The 22,353-nt window shown below is 40.3% G+C and overlaps 1 protein-coding gene across 2 annotated transcripts in view; it reads left to right on the plus strand.

The window, feature by feature from the left end:
• Positions 1 to 122: 122 nt before the first annotated feature.
• The window catches only part of LOC119910283 (uncharacterized protein KIAA1522 homolog), a 30,466-nt gene continuing 8,235 nt past the window's right edge, over positions 123 to 22,353 (plus strand). The window contains exons 1-2 of one of the 2 annotated variants that reach the window (XM_038728798.1): positions 123 to 384; positions 11,570 to 11,897. In XM_038728798.1, the coding sequence (XP_038584726.1) occupies positions 11,594 to 11,897 (304 nt within the window). In that variant the 5' untranslated portion in view covers positions 123 to 384; positions 11,570 to 11,593. The remainder of the gene's footprint in view (positions 385 to 11,569; positions 11,898 to 22,353) is intronic. The other variant, XM_038728797.1, reaches the window with a different exon arrangement.

Genomic DNA, 22,353 nt, shown 5'->3' on the forward strand with positions numbered 1-22,353 from the left:
TAGATGTCCTCACAACATTGACCGCATGCCTCCCACTCTCACACCTGAGCGATCCCTGCCTCTTCCAGGTGGGAGCTGCAGGTCGACGGCGACGCGACTTCCCTTCATTTCCCCCTCTTCGGTCCGCTGGAACGTCCGCAGACGAACAGCACCGACAGGGCAGGAGTCCGTTTTGCTGCCATCCAGCAAATCTGAGTCCGCGCGGGTACATAAACAGATCCACACTCCAGTCGCTTCCTCAAGTGATTTTCACGGAAATGGTTCACCTGAAGTTTTCCTTCGGACGGTGAAAGTTTTGGAGTTGGAGAGGAAGAACGCAGCCGGGAGACGCTTCAAATGGAGAGAGGGTGAATCCACCCATCTGGATCAGAAAAGTTCAACAAGGTATGATGAACAGCTGCTTTTCTTTATCAAGTTCTATAAGTTTTAACAGAAACGTGTAGGCTAGTTGTGTCTTTTGCCAGTTTCTCTTTAAAAAGCCTCATAAACTTTGCTTTGGCATGATCAAGTAATGGAATATATTAGTTTCGCATTATTTCCTAAAATTACAGTACAATGACACCATGATGAATGACTGAATAAACCTTTATGGATGTACAGAAAATACATTTTAGGGAAAGATGTTGCATCATGTTGTCTGATTAGGCTATTCTACACCTGTTGCTTTAATGTAAAATAATAATAATAAAAAGGTCAGCAATAAAAATAAAGACTATAGTCAAAAGTATTGTAATGTGTAATCAGATAAAGTGAGGTGCAAATTAATGCGAGAGATCCAGCTTGAGTATAGGCATGCATGGAAAACTAGGTGTGGGAGATTTGTTTAGCTTGGCCTTGATGGATCCTTAGCAGAGGTAATTTATGACCTGTAGTGCTTCCCTCAGCTATGGAACGCATGACAACGAAGACTATTGTGTTATTTCCCGTCACTGTCTCAGCAGCAAATTGAGACTGCTTGACAGCATGGTGCTGTGACACTTGGTTTCATTTAAGCCCGGCCATGACAGTCCATGTGCAGCAGTTCATAATGCTCTTATATAGATCCACTGTTTGTTGATTAACCTGACAGAGATAACGGGACCACCTCAGGCCCTCTCCTGGACTTTGGACTGGAAGCGAGCTCCAAATCCAAACTTTTCTGAAAACTCTGCAGAACTTCCAGCAATCAAGGGTTGGCCCCTGTTTTTTTGTTGTTTTTTTTTTAGCTCCATTGCTTCAACTTTACCTCTTGTAAGGTGAGGCTGAGACAGAGCCATTTGTTTAGAAAGGGTGTGTCGTGCTTACTGGTGCTCCTTCTGCGCCAGCCTGCCATGCCAGGGCTTGTACCCATGGAGATTACAGTTGTGTTATGTAAGCACTAGAGGTACAGCGGAGAATGGTGAAATACCTGAGATTGAGAGCAAGATCAAGACAGACATCAAAGCAGAGACTGGATGATGGCAGTGAGAGATGAGGGGTGGGACAGGATAACACATTCACTAGAAAGAAAGACTAAGTGTGTGTTCTGTATTTGGGATGGTGCAGCCAGGTAGGGTCAACTTCAACTTGATTACTGTGTTCACTCAAACTTTGTCAGTGACGAAGCTGCCAGGGATGGGGGAAAGCTATTGGTTAAGAGACGGCAACAGGAGGAACAGTTGGTGTTGTAATGGACAAAGACACTTGACGATGTGTGTGTGTGTGTGTGTGTGTGTGTGTGATGCGATGCAGGCCTGTAGTGAGAGGACACTCCTTCCTGATGAGTAGGACACAGTGTGCTGTTAATCAGAAGAAATAGCTGATCAGCATTTCATCAGTGACTCCTCATCAACACTTGTGAAAGATTTAATCAATAGCCGTTATGGGGCGTTAAGGCATGACTCACATCCTTTCATTTCTTGCCTTTCTGAAAGTTTATACAAGTTCTGGTCCAAATGGAGGACTTTTTTTTTAATTCCCACACTACATTTTTCTTTGACTGCTGTCCACTCTGGCAACTGTCAGACTGAGTTAACCCCAGATTGAAAGGATTTAAAAGCAGCTACAGAGTTTTTGTTTTGACTGGGGCAGAGCAGAGTCACAAAGATGCCAGGATTTATTTTTAAACCCCAAGTGTCCAGCTGTGTTTGCCTACGCTGCGAGCTGGTCACTGCTGCTGCTGCACAACACTTTCTTTTTCACCCCTGACTGACCTGTCAGTTCAGGGGTCTTAAGCTCCACAGAGGCTGCAGTCCAGACTAAGACCCCAGGCAACCCCTGGAAGCAAAGCAAACAACACACTTTACAAAGCTCTGCTAGCTGCCACCTCTTGTGCCAAAGAAAAGTCAAATTTCCATCATTTTTCTGTCCTTGTTTTGCAAAAGAAACAAAGAAGGAAACAATGGAAACTATGATTATGGGCATTCAAACAGGAACATTGTGTGAACTGACCACATTTCAATGTAATTTATTTAAAAATGTAATTAAAGACACTTATCAAAATTGACAATTGGACCAAAATCTGTTTGTTAATTTGTATCATAACCCAGGGAAGTGCACTTCTTATGTAATGTACAGTCAACTACAGTATATCAGCATATACGATTTGTCTAATAATCGATTAGTCGACCGAAAATGAATCTGCAGTTATTTTGATAATCATTTAGCCGTTTACGGCATTTTCAAGAAAAAATGCCAAACATGACCTACTAAAAATTTTTTTAGTTTTTGGTGCTTCTTTGTCTTATGTGATAGGAAACAGAATATCTTTGGGTTTTAGACTGATGGTCACATAAAACAAGGAGTTTGAAACCACTTCTTGGACTATGAGGAATTATATTGAGTACTTTGCAGTATTTCTTTGACTTGTTATTGACAAAATGATAAAGTGATTAATCCAGGAAAATATTGGCAGATTATTTGTTAATGAAAATGATCCCTACTTAAGAGCAGTTTAGGTACTGACACACACAGTACATTGAATGCAAATGACTTCAGATCATATTTCAAAACATGTGTCAACTCGGATCACTTACCAGGAAATTGCAATTCTCACCATCGTCAGATTATATCAGCAATTCCAAATATATTTAGAGAATTGTCACCTGCATGTGTTAATGTTTTTCATACTTGTTCCACATATTCTGTTAAAGGAAAATCTTCCTGTTTTCACAGATAAAAATATTTGTGATTCTCCTCTAAAGGGAATATACAGTGACCAATGATCTCGGCCAGTGAACACAACCTCATGTTATAATGTTATCTCAAAATGACTCTCATGTGCCAGCCATTATAATTTTCTGTCATGGCCTGGTCTCCTAGGCCACTGCGCTGTATGAGGGATGTTTGGCAGGGCAGGCGGGAGAGAGGATGGGAAAACAAGAGCAGGGGATGAGGGACGGAGGAGGAGGTGTGTGTGTGGTGGAGGAGGAGGAGGGGTGAAAGCAGATTTGAAGTGGGTAATTATCAATCTCTCAGGAATGCAGCTGCTGCTCTTACCAGACAAGCTGCTGCATGGCTACAGTGGCCTTGCAGCACGCCAACTTACATTACCCGATCTACAGATCTCTGTATGGTACACACACACACAGACACACACACACACACACACAACATCTATAACCTCACTGAGTTCACTTACATAGCATTTTGGTTTATTTGTGTCATTATTGTCTTACAGCATTGTTGTGTGTATTTTTTATCACTGTCATTACCTACATGGTGTTTTTCTGAAACTGAATCCTTTCTGCAGCAAACAAAGGGACCACATAATGTCAGTTAGGGATTGTCATACAGGCCAAGTCCTTCGTCACTCTATGTTTACTCTGATATGTTTACTCTGATATGTTTGTGTGGAACCAAACTATAGAAAACTTGTGGCCACCCTGAACCCTGGCTTTTGAGATGAAATGTATTTATATTTCTTGTAATCCTCTCTGTCGATGCAAAAATAAGTCTGCTGTGGAATAGGACAGAGCTCTCCTAAAAAGCTCCCCTCAAGTCATTTCACCAACTGTCTCCGGTCTCAAACCTCCTTAAGTTGTGGAATTGCGTTTTTCCAGTTTGTGTCTTGGTGACCTCCTCATCCATTACAGCACTTTCCTGGTGGAGTGTTTGCACATGAGTGTGCAGAGTCGTACCCCAGACATTGTTGCTTAAGTCTGCTCTCCTTTGTTTAATATTGCCCAGAAAGACAGCCAACGCCCTGATTGATGCCTGCAGGTGCTGCACAGCAACACCAGTTGTCACACTGCTCAACACTTACCATTTAGTTACAGAGTCACTTTAAGTGTGGTTTAAAAGCTGGTATTGCCAAAACTGGCTGACTATAAAGCTGGTGATCACATCAGGAAGTCTGGAACAGATCCAAAGCATCCTTCTTTTCCCCCAAAAGGAGAATATTAACCTTATTAATCTGTCATAGAGCTGCAATGATAGATCAGTAGTATCAAGTAGTTGTCAACTATTAAATTAATCAGTTACTATTTTGATTAACAATTAGTTTGAGTATTTACATATGAATGTTTCTGGTTACTTTACTCCTCTATGACAGTCAACTGAATATCTTTGTGCTATAGACAAAACAAGACATTTGAGGACATCATCTTGGGCTTTGGGAAACACTAGTCGACATTTTTCACATTTTCTGACATTTTATCTTTTAAACAAATAATCGATTAATCAAGAAAATCAACAGATTTATGGGCAATGAAAATAATCGTTGCAGCCCCTCTGTCATATCCATCTTGTGGAGACCATCCACAGTCAGCCTGAGCTTAACCTTTCTCACCGTTTGCTAAGTAATGACCTATGGTCATGACATGCAAAACCCAGCAGCTCAGGTGTAGAAGTGAATGGCCTCCTGGTTAAACTAAGACAATCCTAACTCAAACAAAGGTGGCTGCCTGTATCACCGCCACTCCCTCTCGGCTTTGCCTTATCCCCATGAGGCACTAGAGTCTGCTCCGTCAGCTTCCCTGTGTGACTCAACGCAGTCAGAGTTACAGTTCCTGAAGACCCCTCCCCTTCCCCCACCACTGCTTGCGAAATTCACATATTTGCTGAAGTTGATAAGGGTGTGATTACACTTGAGCATAAAATCAGTATTGTGAGTTTACCATAGGTTTTGTTACGCACAGAGTTTTTTTTAAGGTAGCTCAACTCTGAATTTGGATCAACTAGCGTTTTACCCTACTTGTTATCAAATGTTTGAACCTAATTCTTTACCACATGGGTGCGGTTTTGACACAAAAACAATGCAATGGGTGTCATAAAAATATTCACAATCAAACAGTAGGCAATTATTTCAAAGTCAGTGTTGTGGAGTAAATCCCTCCTTAAGAAGTAGGGCTCAGTGTAAGATGGCGATATTTGGTCCATTCATGGATTTAGGTTTGGATTTACTGTAAGCTATGCTGCTGTGCTTTGCTTTAGGCAATGTAGGTGTCAGTGCTTTGCTTTGCTTTAACTCTGTTTACCTGTCTGCGTAATGGTAGAGAGGGGACATACATTTGCTCGGACATATAGTTGTCAAAAGTACACAATCAATACACATCATCATTTCCCAATATGGTGAGACTGTAAACTATTATCAATCCCAATTTACTTCATGCTGATAGGTACACATCCCTCTCAATGTCAGGTATTGACACACTGGGTTGAGGTTGGATGTGTTTGAGCAGTACCTCCTATCCAATGTGAAAGCCTGGCGTCTTTTGTAGAGGATAAGTAAACAGCAGGTTGGAACACATGCCTGCTCCGGCAGGACTGGGGCTGGGCTGGAAATCCACAGTGAGTTTAGTCTGTGTGAGAGAGAGACGGAGAGAGATCATGCAACATTTTCTTCTAAATCAGCTTAGGGTATATGACTTGGACATAGTCTTTATGATAATATGATACACCCTGATGTGATATAGTGTAGGCAATGCTGGTGGAGGTTTAGCTACATTTGTGCAACACACTATAAAAAAAAGATTTGAAGTTCTTCTTTTGTGCCTATAGTTTGTGTATCAACTTTTATGAATTGAGAGGTGTGGTTAAGGGTTAAGTTTGATTGCTGGTACAATAAAGCAACTCTGTAATTATGTCGGCAATGGTGCTTTGGCTTTGAAGAAAGATTGCGAGTCTGAAGCTTATTTGTTAGAGAGAGGATTGGGACAGTAGCTTTTCAGCTAGATAAACCAAATAAATGTAACATTTTCTTTAGGCAACGAAAGTAGACGTCATCAAACAAACATATATTTAGAGAAATGACAATTTTAAATGACACTCCACTGTGTGCGTCACCTCATTACATTTGTTTGCAAAACTGAAAATTGAAGGTTGTCATGCGTAACCACAGCAATGGTGGCATGAGTCAACTCTTTGTGACCGGACTCCACAGACAGCGGTCTGCCGGGTGGTCCTCCATGTCCCAGAGTTCTTAGCATTACTCTGGTCCCCTTGTAATGGAAATAATATGAGGAGTTGTTGCACTCCCAGCAGCCCATGTGGGCTATAAATGAATGAACCACCCCCTCTTTGTCCAAGAGTGGCGTCTGATTCTTGGCGACTGTAGCCAATACAGATGCACAGATCTTAGTCATGCCCAAATGACTGTAATTTGGAGCAAGAGAAACACAGGGCTTAGTGCAGGGAGAGGCCCAGTACTTTTCTCCAGAGAAGATGGATGCTCTTTCTTGTTATTGGCCTTTCACTACAACTCACTCCTTATGTCCACTCCATACACACTGTTCCACTTCAAATGTGCTGCACTGAATAACAAGTTCACCTTGGCTACATTAAGATAACAGATTGCGTCAAAAACGCCCACATATGTATAAAGTTTAGAAAAGCATTCAAGTACTTCAAGTAGGACTACTCATCTTAAGCCTCTCATATGCGACATACTCCTGTCATGAGTGTGGAGTGTTCAACCTCTCAAACCAGATTTAACTCACACTCACACCACCGGCATTGTTGAGACTAATATTTCAACAACCAGCATGCAATTTGGTACATACATTCATGGTTCCAGAGGATAAACCCTAATCTCTTTGGTGACTTTTCCTCTATCGCCATTATCACATCCAATACTTTGGTTTAAGACCAAATACCTGCCAAACTATTGAAGTTTTATATGAAGTGCTAATAAGCAAATGTTAGCATGCTAACGTGTTAACTTAAAACAGTGAACAGGGTAAACATTATACCTGCTGTCAGTGCCAAATGCATATCGCCAGCAAGATCCGTTCTGCACATGCGCAAAAGTGCTTCTGTCATAACGTGACCACGGGGACGGGGGCATTTTTGGTTTGGTATGTCATTAAAAAATATAATGTTATTATATATTAAATAAAAAAGGGGGACAATTTCGGTTTTATAATATGTCAAATATAACTCTTCTGAATGAAATCAAGTCATTCTGAGGTCAAGTCATTTCAATCAATGAGTCACTTTCTGGCAAGTGGAATACTGCATTACATGAGTTGTACTGGCCATTGAAAGGTATTTCAACAAGTAAAAAGGACTGGATTGGTTGGTACACAGCAAGTTAAATTATGTAGAGTCATAAGGATAATTGCAAAAGAGATCTTGTCTTTATTTTATATATAACTAAGCAGTAAGTCATGTTGATTATTGGCTTCATTTTGTTTTCCAAATAGCCTATAAACAAGGACATTAGACATAGGCCTACCAAACACATATTCCATTGGTAACAACAAGCTTCTATTATTGCCTATGATCACGTAGGCTAAATGTCATGCCTGGTTACACTACAAACACTTATTTGACCACAACTGGGATTATTCTGTTAAAGGGACTATATGTAAGTTTTTTTCAATGAAATGAATCAAATTTTCATTGCCTTATTGTCAGTGGGCTCAAAACTCACTTAGAAATGAAGCACACGCCTGTTTTCTCCGTTGCTCGCATCAGCCACTATTCTGCTTTTAATGTGAGGACTCCGGGTCAGATTCAGCCCTGTGCGCACTCCCGAGCCTCTCTCTGACTATAGCGACAACACGGCAGCTAACGACATGCAGTCCACTAACACCATAAAACAACAGGCTCACAGCAAAACACAGGCTCCACGTAAGGATACAAAACAACAATAAATGTTTATGTGCTGAAGCCCATCAGACCAAACAGGTTCAGATGATGTCAAGTAAAAACAAAGTGAGCATTAGTAAAGCTGGAGAAGCACAGAGAAAGTCACGTTAGCCCGCCAGCTAACGCCGAGCAGTTGCTAATAATATCCGGTGCAAAGTTATATCGTTTTCCACATTACTTCACCAACTAACGCGACCCAACGTTAGCATAGTGATGCAGCCAGGAGCAGGCAGCTAACGCTACAGTAGCTCAGACCTGCCGCTGTTTGCTTCGTAACGTTCAGTTTAGGTTTATTGTGGTTTTACCAATACTCAGGTACACGTACAGGTACGTGTAAGTATCACGAAGACATACCTTTGCTATACCACTGACATAAAGTGATGTTTATTTGCACGTTATGTCTGTTTGATCCAGATAAAAGCAGCTGTAGACATAAAGAGACTGGGCGATACAGCTTTAACATGCTGCGCACTCCCGCGGATGGCAATCACTTTTCAGCACAACACCTGTACGCTCTGCTGTCCCGTCTTTCTGGGCACATAAAATCTTATTACAGGTCTGTTAACACCTTATACAGTCTATGATTAACACAAAGTTAAAAACAGGAACATTTCTGGGGACGGGGGGTACATCTGGTCACCCTATTCTGTGTGTCAAAGAAGGTTACCTCAAATCTGCCTATTCAAAGTGATCCAACTAAATCTTTCAAAAGAAGATAACAAAATGCTTTTTTTATTCACTGGAGATGAAACTATTCACTATGATGTAATAGGAATATACTTTAGATATGAAAAACCTTATTTAACAGTACATTTTTAATTTCTAATAATGACAGCAACACAAAGGAGGCTAAGCTGCTAAGCACAGCTGTAGGTTTAGCCGGTCGATATAAATACAATCGCTGACTTAGGTTTAGGCACACACCCCTGTTATGGTAAGGGTAAGGGGGTTTGGGAAGCTGTCAACGCCTTTTACTAACATACCTAGCTAGCTACTAGTGCTTCTGATCGAGACAGGGCAGACGCACCCGGAGGCGTCTTATACGGACACTGAAGGTTACCTTTTGCATCAAATAATGTTACACACATAATTATGAACAGGCACATTTGTGGTAACCTTCTTTGACAGACAGGACCGCTTTTGCGCATGTGCAGATAGGGATCTGGCAGGCAGCACGGATTTGGTACCTACACCTGCTAAACATCAGCATGTTAGTATTGTTACTGTGATCATGTTAGCATGCTGACGTTAGCATTTAGCATAGCTGTGCCTAAGTACAGCCTTGCAAAGCCCCAAGCATGGCTGTAGACCAGTCTATGCTGTAGACTTGTTTCTACTTTAAGAATAGAGTGAAGACCATGGCCTCCCTACGCTCACATGCCAGTTTTATAGGTGCACCTACTTAAAAATAATGCGGTCTAACACAACAGTCCTTCAATAGATCATCTCTTCATGAGAGTTACAACGTTCAGTTCTTGTTTAAACCGTTTAATTTTTTTACTTTAGTATAATTTTGGAGGATGTAGTTTGTGGTGGTGGACTGCAGTGTATTATACAAGGAGGTGTTTCTGTTATTTACCCTCATTGATATAAATTGAGTGGACAAAATAATAGATTATTAGATAGATCTAATCCATATTATCTATAATCTCTATTAAATGTAGATCATTAGGCTATAACACAACACAGTTTAACAGCACTACAAACTGCAGCCTCCAATGACCATAAACTTGAATCCACAGCCCTAAAACAGTTTGAGCAAAATTGGACATTATAGCCTCCATAAACGTCGGATTTATTGCATTAGTGTTAGTTAGGATACACTGACTGATATTGTGTATATTTCCCATGTCTTCTAAACTCCAGGTGTGAGATTCTGACATTGTCAAGATTTGACTGATAAAAGGTTTATTTATGACCAGTGGTATCTGGCTTTAAAAAGTGCACATCTGCTCTAAAATCTTCTATACGATATATCCAAACCAGAGTCCTCTAACATCTCATCACAACCGCCCCCTCTGCATTGCACAGAGCTGTGATGAAAAGGAGCCATTTGGAAAAATGTGTAATCCTCAGAGAACATGACATAGGTTTCTGTGGTTTAGTTTCATGTCTTGTCTGGGGCAGGAAAGTATTCCTAGAGGCTATGTTACTGAAAGATGTTTGGTTGTATTGCTCACACATTGCTTGCCTTAAAATCTGTCTGCATTGTTTTTCATGCATGACCGTGAAGCAACATAGCAGCCAAAAACTTTTCATGAACTTTCTCTACAACAAATCACCCGGGGATTCACAATTCTCTCTGTCTGACTCCACTCTACACCCACCTTCTTTCTGCACTTTGTGTGCTTATTCAAAAGCTCTGACTCTTATCATCTTAAGAGCCTGATCTTACTTTTAGCAGGTAAGTATCTAATAAAGTACACAGCTGGAAGAGGCTTGGTGTAAGCTACAGGTCCAAAGGAGCACGGCTGGGAAACCTGTCTCAAAGTAGAGCAGCAAGGTGAAGGAAGCACTGCGCTCATTCATCTGAGAATGAAAAAAGAATATAAGATGAAGTAACACAATAAAACATAACAAGGAACACAAAAAAGAAACTACATTAAAATATGAATCGAAACTTGGTGTCTGTTTATTTGTCTGTTCTCCAACTCTTCCTAGTGTGCTGTTGTGCCTGTGTGTAAAAGTGCATGAGGCTACGGGTGCGGTTTTGTGAGTTATGACTCCATGTTATGGAATGAAGGGAGCGGTGCCAGGTCTTTCTTTGCAGAACTGTGAAGTCTGGTTTAGTGGCAGGAGGGGGGTCTGTGTAGGCTGTGCGGATGGGCTGAGTGAGCAGTGCCCACAGAGACGTACAAACACAAACACACACACACACACACACCAATTGGGGTGGACTTTGCAAATATGGACACTGTCTGATGCTGTATATATTTGGATTCATCAGACTGCTGGTTTTGTACACTTTCCTAAGCGTTCTTAAAGTTTTAACTTGATTTAAAAAGATGGAAATCATTTGGAATGGGTAATCCATCATCGTGAACCATGGTGCTTTTGTGGTGCATTCAAGGAAGCACCAACGTCCACTACATTAGCTATGGAAAAGAGTGAAAAGAGGAGCTATGTTGATGGGAAATCAAAGCTGGAAGGCAGACAGTAATGCCATATCTCATTACTGTTTTGGTAATTGTTTCTAAGAACACTGAATTTGGCAGCTTCTTGAGTTAAAGAGATTCCTTTGCAGCAGCCAACTCTCAAATATCAGATGTTGTGTAAGAAATACAGTCAGATAACGTTCATTCACTGTAAAGTAAGTTTCATATTTATACATGCTCAGTTTCCATAAGAAAATATTAACACAATACTGGCATTAATTCAAACCAGGAAGGTTAGGAATCAATCTAGACTTCTGGTGGTTCTTTGATTATTACCTCTCCTTGAGTGCCAGTACAAGTAGAGCCTTGACGATGATTATTAAAAGTTAACTTCTGTCTTCCCTCTCTTCTTTTTCATTTTTCAGGGCGTAGCTCCGGTGTGAGGTGGTATGTCAAACCGTGACTCGCTGGGGTTTGGGGACCTACTCCCCCAAGATGTGGTTGAAATTTTTGCCCAGGAGAAGCACAGCAAAAGGGGCCGGAAGAAGCGCAGGAACTCCCTGGGGCGGGCTTTGGGCTGGCTGAAGGGCAAGAAGAGGAAGGATCTCGCCAATAAGGGGCAGCTGGGTCTAGGCCCTGCACTTGACTTGGCCTTGGATGGGCACCCTGCTGGGAATCAGGGTGGACACAAGGGAGGACACAAGAGCGGACAGAAGTCAGGAAAGCAGGCTCATCCACATGGTAACGTTCATGGTAAGAGCCTACAGGATGCTCAATGGCCATATCATCCCCTTTAGTATTTTGTGAGGGTGTTGTTGTCTGTGGTGTAGTTGACAGTTCACATCATGTTGTTTAATATCCAGTGGAAAAGACTGACCTGGGAATTAGACTGAACATTTCCAAAAAGTTGATGTAAATGAATTTCCAAGTCAAAGGAGCGTATCAGTTTTGCATGTATTTTTAATTTATTTAATTTTTTAATTTATTTATTATTTAAAACCCCCAAAACAAAACATTTCCTTTAGCGCACCACGGAGAATTTAGGTGGGCCACCTCACCAGAAACAGAGACCACTCCCACATTAAACATTACTTAGGATGTTCTCTAATAATTTTATCGATCACTAAGATGATATGTGTGAACACCTGGCTGGCAAACCACCTCAGCTAAACAGTCTGGGGAAAAGCCTGAGATTTATTTCCAACCCTCACGAAGGCCATTGGTTTCATTTCACCATGAAAAGCATGGAGAATCAGCTTCAGATTGTCAAATTGAAGACGTCACCTTAGGCTCTGGAACTTGCAATGAGCTATTATATCCTCTATTTTCAGACTTTATTGTAGTCTTAATCTCAATAAATCAAATAAATAATCTACAGATTTATCAGAAATAATCATCAGTTGCAGCCTGACAAAAATTTTAGCAGCTGCCAATCCATCCATACAGTTCCTTTGACACACACACAAAAACAAAACATATAGTCAACAAATGATTAAATTGTGATGAATTCCCTACCTCAGTCAAGGTCATGCCAGTTGATTAAGCAAATTTACTAATGGACTAAAACCTAGCAGTGCAGTTCCTCAAATGTTAAGACATTTCTATAGAGAGCCGTTTAGTTTAGTAACATGACATCTTAGTAGGCTGAATAAGTTCCTGTGAACCAGTTGAATATGCTGCTCCTTGGCTCCCAGGCATGCGTGTTTGTTCAGTGGAGGGATGTTTGAACAGACTGACTTCCTACCCGCCTTCTGACCTCCCGCTCGCTTTGTGTGCTGTGAAAAAAAATCTGTCTGTCCTGTTTGGTGACACCATCACTTAACTTAACACGGTCTTCAGGTTACATGAAGGGTGAAGTGCTACACTGGGGCTGCCAGCCACACAGGACATGCATGAAGCGGATGGTGTATTTTATGTTAACCGTTTGGAACCATGTCTCATAGACTGTGCAGACACACAGTCTATGAGACACCTACACGTACACACACACACACTCAACAACACCAGTGAAAACCCAACTCACACAAACCTATTATTCACACACTCCCAAGAAAATTGCAGCAACACTTTTCCCAGAGCTGCAGGGTCTTGTTGGAGCTTGCACGTGTGCACTCGTATGTCAGCTTGCTGTACTCTACCAGGCCTGTTTTGTGGACACAGTTTTTTTGTTTCTTTCAGTTTAGTGTAGTGTGAACTGTAAGCGCTCACTTTACTTTTATACTTTCGTTAATCACACCACGATGCAGTCAGACCTGAAACACAGAAACATCACACCAACTAGCTAAACCTTGTTTGGCTTATGCAAAAACACAAAAGGCTGTTTTATGTGTAACGGCCTGTGCTTCTGCAGTCTTGGCTAATTGCTTTACAGACAGAGGGGGTGGGGGGCTCCTGTTTCTCTTGCTGCATCCTCTCCAAGTGGAAGCCCAGATCTTGTAGCGCAGCTGGAACAGTGATGGGGGATTTCCACAGGATTAAAACTCATTCAGTCTTACAATGTCAAACTATACCCACAACAGAAGATGAATAAGGATAAACACGTTTTCAGTCACATCTGTAGATGATGAATGCATAGACACAGAGTACGTCAGCATTGACTGGAGCATGCATATGTAGACTGCATTACATAATCTTTGCACTGCATTGTGCTACATAGTTACAGCAGCATTGTGAAGCTAGGAGTTTTGTAAGTGAAAGTAAACTGTGAGGACAGTTAAGGTATTTCTCCTCTGCCAAGGTCACCTTAGTAGCTACTTCCCACATCGGGCAGAGGCTGTGAAATCTTCTCCTTTACTTTTCCACTCATGCACTCAAGAAGAATTTCTGAAAAGAGCCAATTTCTGGAGTTTGAAAGTTGGAACCAAACTTTAATGATTGTAGCCACAACATATATTATTTTAAATTGTGTACCTGTTGCCTTAAAGTTACAGAAATATATCAGATTGCTGGTGCTGGCAACAACCACAGCAAACCACCAGACGCTTCCTCTGATTAGAGAAGGAGCTCAGCAATTGTTTTTTGTTTTAAGTTTATTGCAGGAGCAGGACATGGTGCAGTGTAACACACACTTGCCCAGAAAATTGAATACCACCAGCTGAGCCCCTGATGATTATCTGTATTGATGCCAGAGGGGCCTCCTGCCCACTAAATGTCTGGTATTGCAGGCCCAGTGCCAGTTCATTAAAAGCCATGCCAAGGCCATTACAGTGAGGGAGGAGCAAGAGGTTCTGTTTTTCCTGACCCCTCCACTCACACTGTTCCTCATTGTGCTGAGACACTGGTACCCATAGAGGATCACATGGAGTGTGTGTACGTATGCGACTTCTCCAGTTCACCATGCTGGATTCACCAAATGTTTCTATCACCATAGATACGATGTAGACACAACAACGGTAACATCTTTTAAAAAATAGTTTTTTGCTACATACCATATTTACTCTTAGTGGATACTGAAATTTACAAGAGAAGTATAAATCATCATAAAACAAAGTAGACAGTATTAGAGGGGAAACAATTAGTTCATTAATTGATAAGTTTTTCAACAGAAAAATAATCTGCAACTGTTATGATAATCGATTAATTGTTAAAATCATTTTTCAAACAAAAAAGCTAAACCGTTGCTAGTTCTAGCTTCTAAATTGTGAGGATTGTCTGCTTTTCATTTTCAAATGAGATAAAAAAAACAAAAAACAGAATATCTTAAACAAAACAGAACTGAGAAAATATCACCAGCTGAATTGATGCTGAAAATAATTGTCAGTTCCAGCCCTACTCAAAATTCAACCAACCTTTGTAAAATTCTTTGTTTTTACGAAATAAAATGTTTTATTTGACACATCAGTACAAAGAAGCTTATTCTGTATTCTTTCAAGACACAGTGTAATCAAATCTTTTACATCTTTTATGGATAACCTTACAGTAACCCATTTCCAAGTTAGTCTACAGTTGACCGTAACACATCCCTCCTTTACTACATTCATATTTTTTTCAAGAAATCCTTACTTTTAGAGCAGTAGTTTAATCTAAAAAGGCATATGCACTGGATCAAAATGTGAATTTTTTGAGAATATGTTTTTGGGGAAAAACTGACCACCTTAAATGTGTCTGAGTAAATGTGAAAACTGTCATGTACAGAAAACTCCCTTTTAATGTCCAGTCAGATTCGTAGTCTCATAGACTTATTCTTTGATCGGAAATTTTCTGGTTTTAGACAGAATTTTATTTAGTTATGTTAGTCAAGTTAGGTTAAGAACATTTGACATTTGTTTATATTTGTCAAAGTACACCACGAAGAAAGTATAGTTTTGGTAAAACTCAGGTATTATATTGCCACTAGTACTGAAAGCAGCCCTACTGGTATGTGCTGGTATTCACGTGATTGGTCCCTAACCAAGTAACCTGCTATTATCAGCCAATTATATATTATCGTGTTTGCTTTTCAGTTTTATTTGAGGATGACAATGCAGGTTGACTTAGAGTCCCTGTTAGGATAAACATCCAAACCCTGTATAGGGTTACTTTAACCTTTGCTTTTGCAGGAATGCATTTTTGTAAACAAGGCCTGTGAAGTTTGACCAAAGAGGGAACTGCACAGTAGCAGCTTTTGGAGTGATAAACTCTGGCCTACTGGACCTTTCAGTGTGGTGAACTCATTTAACCTGCATTGTGTTCTCTGAGTACCGTGACAATGTTTCATCCTTCCATTTGTCTAATTCCTCTCACTATTAACGTCTTTGCGTACCTGTCTGACAGTGATTTATGTGTCTGCCGTGCTGTCAGTTTCTTTGATCCTGTGTAAAACTAAACAAAAGGCCTCTGATAGCTTCATAATGGGTTGTAAGAAGAACCCCGTTGGTTTGGTGAAATGGAAATAAGGTGATAGGAAGACTGATTAAGTCACACAGTCCTACAAAGGTATGCTCAGACGGTCACCTGTTCATTTGAAACCCTCCCTCAGAGATTCCTCACATTCCTGAGCTTTATAAACATATTTATTTGAGGAAGATACAAATAAGGAGCCCTTTGTGTGTGTGAATGTGTGTTTGGCATATGTGCCAGGTATGTCGTTTCATTTGACTTGGTTGAATATTTTGTCATAGACACTGCTTAATTTAAGAAAGATTAGATACGATTAAGCTTATGTATATTTATCTGTTATTTAGCTGTATTTTCTGTCAGTCTATCATGTCAGTTAAAGGTGGTTTGTGGAGCTGATAAACTGATTAACCATTGCCACATCAGTTTTGATACAGATGAGTAAAAGAAATGCAGCTTTTAAAGGTTCATCACCAGGGTAATTTTTGTGTGAAATCTGCTAGATTGTACGTACATAAGGCACAGCAGCAGATTGCATTAATGAAAAAATTGGGGGAAAATATTCTTTTCATGGAAATGTGGAGCTAAATATTTCAGCTTTGGGATGGCAGATATTTGAAGAAGTATAAGACTGATGGAAAATAACAAACAAAACATCACCAGGGAGGCAACATTGAATCCTTATTTAGATAAAAAAATACATTTGTAACATACATTGTACACACTACAGTGAGTAGGGAAATACACACAGAACTTTAGCGATTATGGGAAATGTAGTTCTTCTTTTAATAACACTGGAGCTTACAACACTGAGACAGAGGCCAAAGACCACATCAACCACCATCAGTTAAATGAAAATTGATATTTCTGTTAAGCATGTACAACAAATATTGTTTGCAGCACTGTTTTGTGTATTTGTGGGCTCAGGATGTCTTATTGTAGTTGTGTTGTGAAGATGACATAGTAGTATTTAAGGGCAGGAGAACAGGTTTGAGAAAACTGACAGTTTCACTTTATTCCTCGTGGTGGGAAGTTATCAACCAGTCCGCCTTTTTATACACTGTCACCTCAGGGAGGTGTATTCCTCTGAGAGATGGTCTCATTATTTAGCCTTTATGTGAAAAACACTCATTGATTCCATCATGTACTCTTGTAAATTAAAATGCTGTAGTGAAGCAAGGATGAGGTTGATTTCTATGGTACTTTCTGATACGTTTTGTCACATTTAATGTAAAATATCTGAAAATTAAGGTCAGCCTGAAAAGCTGACAACACAAGCACACACTCTGCTAATGCGTTTTGTGAGAATCAAGCCGATCCTGGGAATTTCTGTAGATGAGGACTTTACATGTATAGTAAACAGCTGCACAAATGCTTGTTTATAATCACAGGGTTTTATGGGCACTTACAAGGATTTTGTTTCAATAGGTGAAGAGTCACCACACCCAAATGTCAGAGGAGATCATATTTAGGTCACTCTCATGGTAAGAGAAGTTTACTGTGCCAGTTTGCCCTCTAGTCCCAACTGAATACTGTGCTCCAGTTTCATTTAATCAAGTTCCTTTTATTGTTTGGAATAATCTAAAGTTCGGTGTCAGTGTTACCAGATTAAACAGGCTGGCCAAACAGTTATTTTTTATGAAATCATATTGTTTCATTTGCACCAACTGCACAGACTGTTGTCACGAAAGTCTACAGAGACTGATAAATATGTGCTTGGAAAGTTTTGTGAGTCACCAGTCACGATTTCTGTAGTAAAATGAGGCCATTTTTAAACAATGAGGCAGAGTGTAAAGAGAGAGAAAGAGAAATTCACTGAACTTGGTAAAGATAACTTTTTTTGGTTTTATGCCACTAGTGTAGCAAAGTTTAGTAAAGGTGCACAACAGTGTTGGTTATTTGTGTAGTTTTCCTCTCCAAGAACACACTGTCCTTTGGGGTTCAAGGACTGGACCTGTGATAAGCCTGCACTCCACTTGTATATAATTGCCCAGCACAACCTGGTGTTTTAGTGCCCAGAGGTATTAGGAAATGTGTACCATTTCAGTTATTGTGAAGATGTAGAATTTATGGAAAACAAGAGTCTACAGCCATGCCAGCAGCTCTGCTGTACTTTAGCACAGAAGTGTGTTGAGCTAAATGCTAATGTTAGCATGATGACATGCTGACAATGTGAACATGCTATGGTTTGACAGGTAATGTTTATCATGGTCACTAACATCTTAGTATAGTGTGTTACCATGCTAACATTTGCTAATTAGCACTAAAGACAGCTGTGGCTGATGGGAATTTGGTCATTAGTTCTGCAGGTATTTGGGTCATAAACCAAAGTATTAGGCAAATAAAATATTTGACCTGCCGGTGGGACTAGAGGAAAAGTCAGAGGACCAGCAAAGTCATTAGGATTCTTCCTCTGGAGCATACATGTCTATACCAAAATTTCATGGCAATTCATCCAATAGCTGTTGTTGAAATATTTAAGTATACACCAAAGTGGTGGGCCGACTGACATTGCGCTCTTTAGAGCCACACCGCTAGCATGAATAAAAATGTTGTAGCACTTTGGTCTAAAGTAGCTAGTAACAAACAAAACAATATTTCTTTACAGTCTCTTAGACTGTATTAACATGGATATAGTGTCCGTCACCGTCTAGTCAGTGCTTAACGTAAAAATGGGCAAAGAGGTGGAGCTGAGACCAAAACTGTTTTTTGTACCAACATGTTTCTTATTTCTGCTATAAATTAGGACATTTTAACACGGGAGCCTCTGGGGATTGATTCGCTCCAGGAGACGACGGGTGTTTCAGAATGTAGACTGATCCAATGACATTAACCATGGTGTAAAAAGTGGCCACCTGCAAAATATAGTGTGCATTTTGGAGGTATCCAATACATGCTGGTTTGCTGGCATAAAGACGGTGTTGCCTGACACTGAATTAGAGTGTAACTCTGCGTGCCAGATGATGCAGGTGTATCTGTTACCTGGATTGTCCTCGTCACACCGCGCTTCTTCCTTCATTTCTTTCAGCTGTGATGGAGAGATGTTTATATTTAATTCATTCAAAACCAAAAGCGTGAAAATAGTTGATGTAGCTTTGACCTAGACGCATGAACATGTGTGTCCAGCGTATCGAGACTACTTGCTTTTAGAGGAACATTGAGCCTCCAGCCCTTTCCCACTGTCATCACAGTGTGTTCAGTTAGGTTTGTGCTGATTAGAGAGGCTTAAGCACCTGGCAGACAGCACCCTCAGAGCTGGAGAGAATGTCTGTGCATGGCTGTCTGCCTGGCGGTGCAAAACAAGAGAAAGGGGCAAGTTGGGGCAGGGACATAAGTGTGTGTGTGGGGGGGGGGGTATTCGCAACTGTTTGATTCCCATGAAGTGGCTCTAGGAAGAATCACATCAGGTGGTTTGTCTGTGTCAGTGTGTGTGGTGCAAAGCAGGGATCCCAAACTGTTGCTTTTTTACAATACATTTTAACAATTTACATTCTTCTTCGTAGCATACAGCCCTGCATGTTTATTAAATGAGGCTGCTTGAGATTATATAGATTAGATTAATTTATAATCATTCCCTTTAAACTGTAGTATCTGTGCCCAGGGTCAGTCTTTTGCTTAAGGTTTGGAAAGAGCCGTTTTAGAGCCGTAGCTACCACTTAGGACAGTATGGTCACGTTCTCAGGGATTTTACCAACCTGGAGAGAGGTTTACATTCTACAATTAAAAGATAACACACGTGGGTATTCTATAGGATGCCACCAGTATTTCTAGAATTTCTGGATAAAGTTAAAATTGGCCTCTTTTAGGTCAACAAAAAAATAAATAAGTAAAGGATTCAGTATTTCCCAGCCAAAATTTTAGTTCAGCCAGTGTTAAGAGGGCTTAAAAAAAAAAAATTAGACCTTCATATGTTTTAAACAAAAAGTACAGAAAATCACACAGTTCACTAAATAAATGAAATCAAACATTTTAGAAACTTGGATTAATGACTTCAGTAGTTCTACAGTCCTTGCTACAGCCCTGGCATCAGGTGTAAACCAGAATGCTATCTGAAAAATAAAGCCACATTCTGTGCCATGGTTGCATATCATAAACACTCTTCATTGCCACCTGTGTCATTGGTTGTAATTTGTTTACAGTAGCTGATGACGTAACACATTTCCTGAAGCCTTCTGTCAGTGTTTACTGCCAGAGAATCCACATTTTACCAAAACAAACTTGCCAACAGCTGCTCATTTAAAAGGTTCTACATTAAATCCAACTTTATTTACATGTCATAAAATGTAATCATAATCCCCTCCTTGAGTTTTTTTTAAACAGATGTTTTTTCTTCACTACAGGCTACTTGAATAAACTAGTCGTGCAGTATCACATCCATTAGATTTAGCATGTTTATCCAAATCCGAGATGTAAACATCATTTTAATACATCACTAGCAGTCCGTTAATACCGCCAGCTTCCACGCAATCCCCAGTGACAGACGGTGTCTTTAATATGTCAGTGAATAATATGGACACAATTACAATCACAGAACCAGTGATAATATGAGCCCCTCATTAACGTGCAGTCGTGCCCCACCCATCACACCAGGCCTCTACAGTTGAGTGTGTGCTGTTATGGTAACCAGATAAGTGTCGTCCTAGCCTGAGTTTACTCCTCGCATGCAAGTTAACTTTTCGTTCACATCAGTTTTAATAGTTTAAATATCTGTTTCTATACGTTACTGTATACTAGTAACACGTGATAAATTTCTTTCCTTTTCTCTATAAACCACTTTTGTCTTGAGTCACTTGGGCAGGATCGCAACCATGGGAATGTTTTCCATTTGTTCAGACGGCATACATTCCATGTCATGTCTGCTCAGCACACCAGGAAGTGAACAAACCCCTGAGCCGTAAATGAGTCTGAGGTGAACAGTAAAGAAAAAAAAAAGCAAGATAAAGAAGTAGTCTCAACAACAGAAATTTGACTCAAAAAACAAGTTTTAAAAAGTGTTTGTTGCTTCTCAGAAAATTCATCTCTAAATAGTAGCTCTTGATCAACTGAGCAATTGTGTATCTTCTGTCATCTTCTGTATTTTTACTGCATAGTAACAAATCGAATGTAATGCTCCTAGAAACAATAGGGAACATTTTTCACATGTGTGGCCATGTGCTGTGAAGCTCCAGGCCTCATTTTAAACATGTTTTCAATCTTGTTTTAGGACTTGAATATTTTAATTCACTTACTCCCCCTTGTGGCAAAACAATAAAGCTGTATGTCTCTTAATAAAGTCTGAGGAAGTAAATAAATGTGCTTTGTTACACAGATGTCCATAGTAAAAATGGTGCACAATCTAACAAAGCAGTGTAGTGTTATTTATTAACAGTGCTAAAGCTGTGGCTCAAGTACGAGGGAGCCACCCGTGACGTGCCTGTACCTCAGATCCCAGACAACAGCTTTCTCATCCCTTCAATGTTTACATGTATGATCTCAGTTTGATCTGTGCCCCAACCGACCAATCCGGGGCGAGTGTGCCTGCAGATGGGGAGCAACAGTGAGATGCTGGATGTCTTGTTGAGCATTGAGTGGGGGAGACACAGTAGACAGGGATGGCAGGAATTAGGCTGTTGGGGATTAGTGTCTGAGCTCTGATTGTCTATTGGCTGTAGAGACCTTTTCTGCTCCGCATGGACCTGAACTGACGACAACAACAAATTCATCAGAAACAAGCAAGATTATCATCCTGTCTTGATCCCGGGATGTTTTTTAAACTGACGGACTGCACATTTTTAGATCACATTTTCCTCCTTTTTCTTTAACACAACTTGAGCGTAGTTTTGGATTACTTTATGAGAGAGCATGGTAGTGCTTCTGACTAACAACTCCAGCACAAATTTCTACTGCTTTCCAACAGTCTTCAAGAGGAAAGGTGAGTGAAAGCAGCACCTGCCATTTGTTTGAAATTATGTATGAGACAACAGACCTGATTGGTTTATGACTCAAATCAATTGCTCCTTGTTGAAATTTCTATTCAACTATGACCAGCACAAGACAGGCAATAAAGTAATTAAAGTGTCACTCACTATCTCTGTAGACCATAAAAACTACTGCCAGTATGTACTCTCAGTGATATAAAATGTGCTGTGATTTATAGTCTGACTTTAGCAACTAACACTTGCTCTAAATTGCAGGAAAATAAAATAAGGAATTAGAATATTATATATTTATAGATAATTGCGTATTTGGAATTTCTGCCAGCAAAGAGGACCTGTAATGCTGTTACAGAAGAGAGGGTGGTAATAATTAGTAGCGATCACAGAGCAGATGACTGTAAAGGCTAATTCCGGCATGGTCTTACTGTGACAGTGCGGGCTGTGGTGTACAGTAGGTGGCTAAATGTGGAGCAGCTGTC

Source organism: Micropterus salmoides, unplaced genomic scaffold, assembly GCF_014851395.1.
Source record: "Micropterus salmoides isolate LMB-PRFRI ecotype aquatic unplaced genomic scaffold, ASM1485139v1 Ms_hic_scaffold_19, whole genome shotgun sequence".
NCBI lineage: Eukaryota > Metazoa > Chordata > Actinopteri > Centrarchiformes > Centrarchidae > Micropterus > Micropterus salmoides.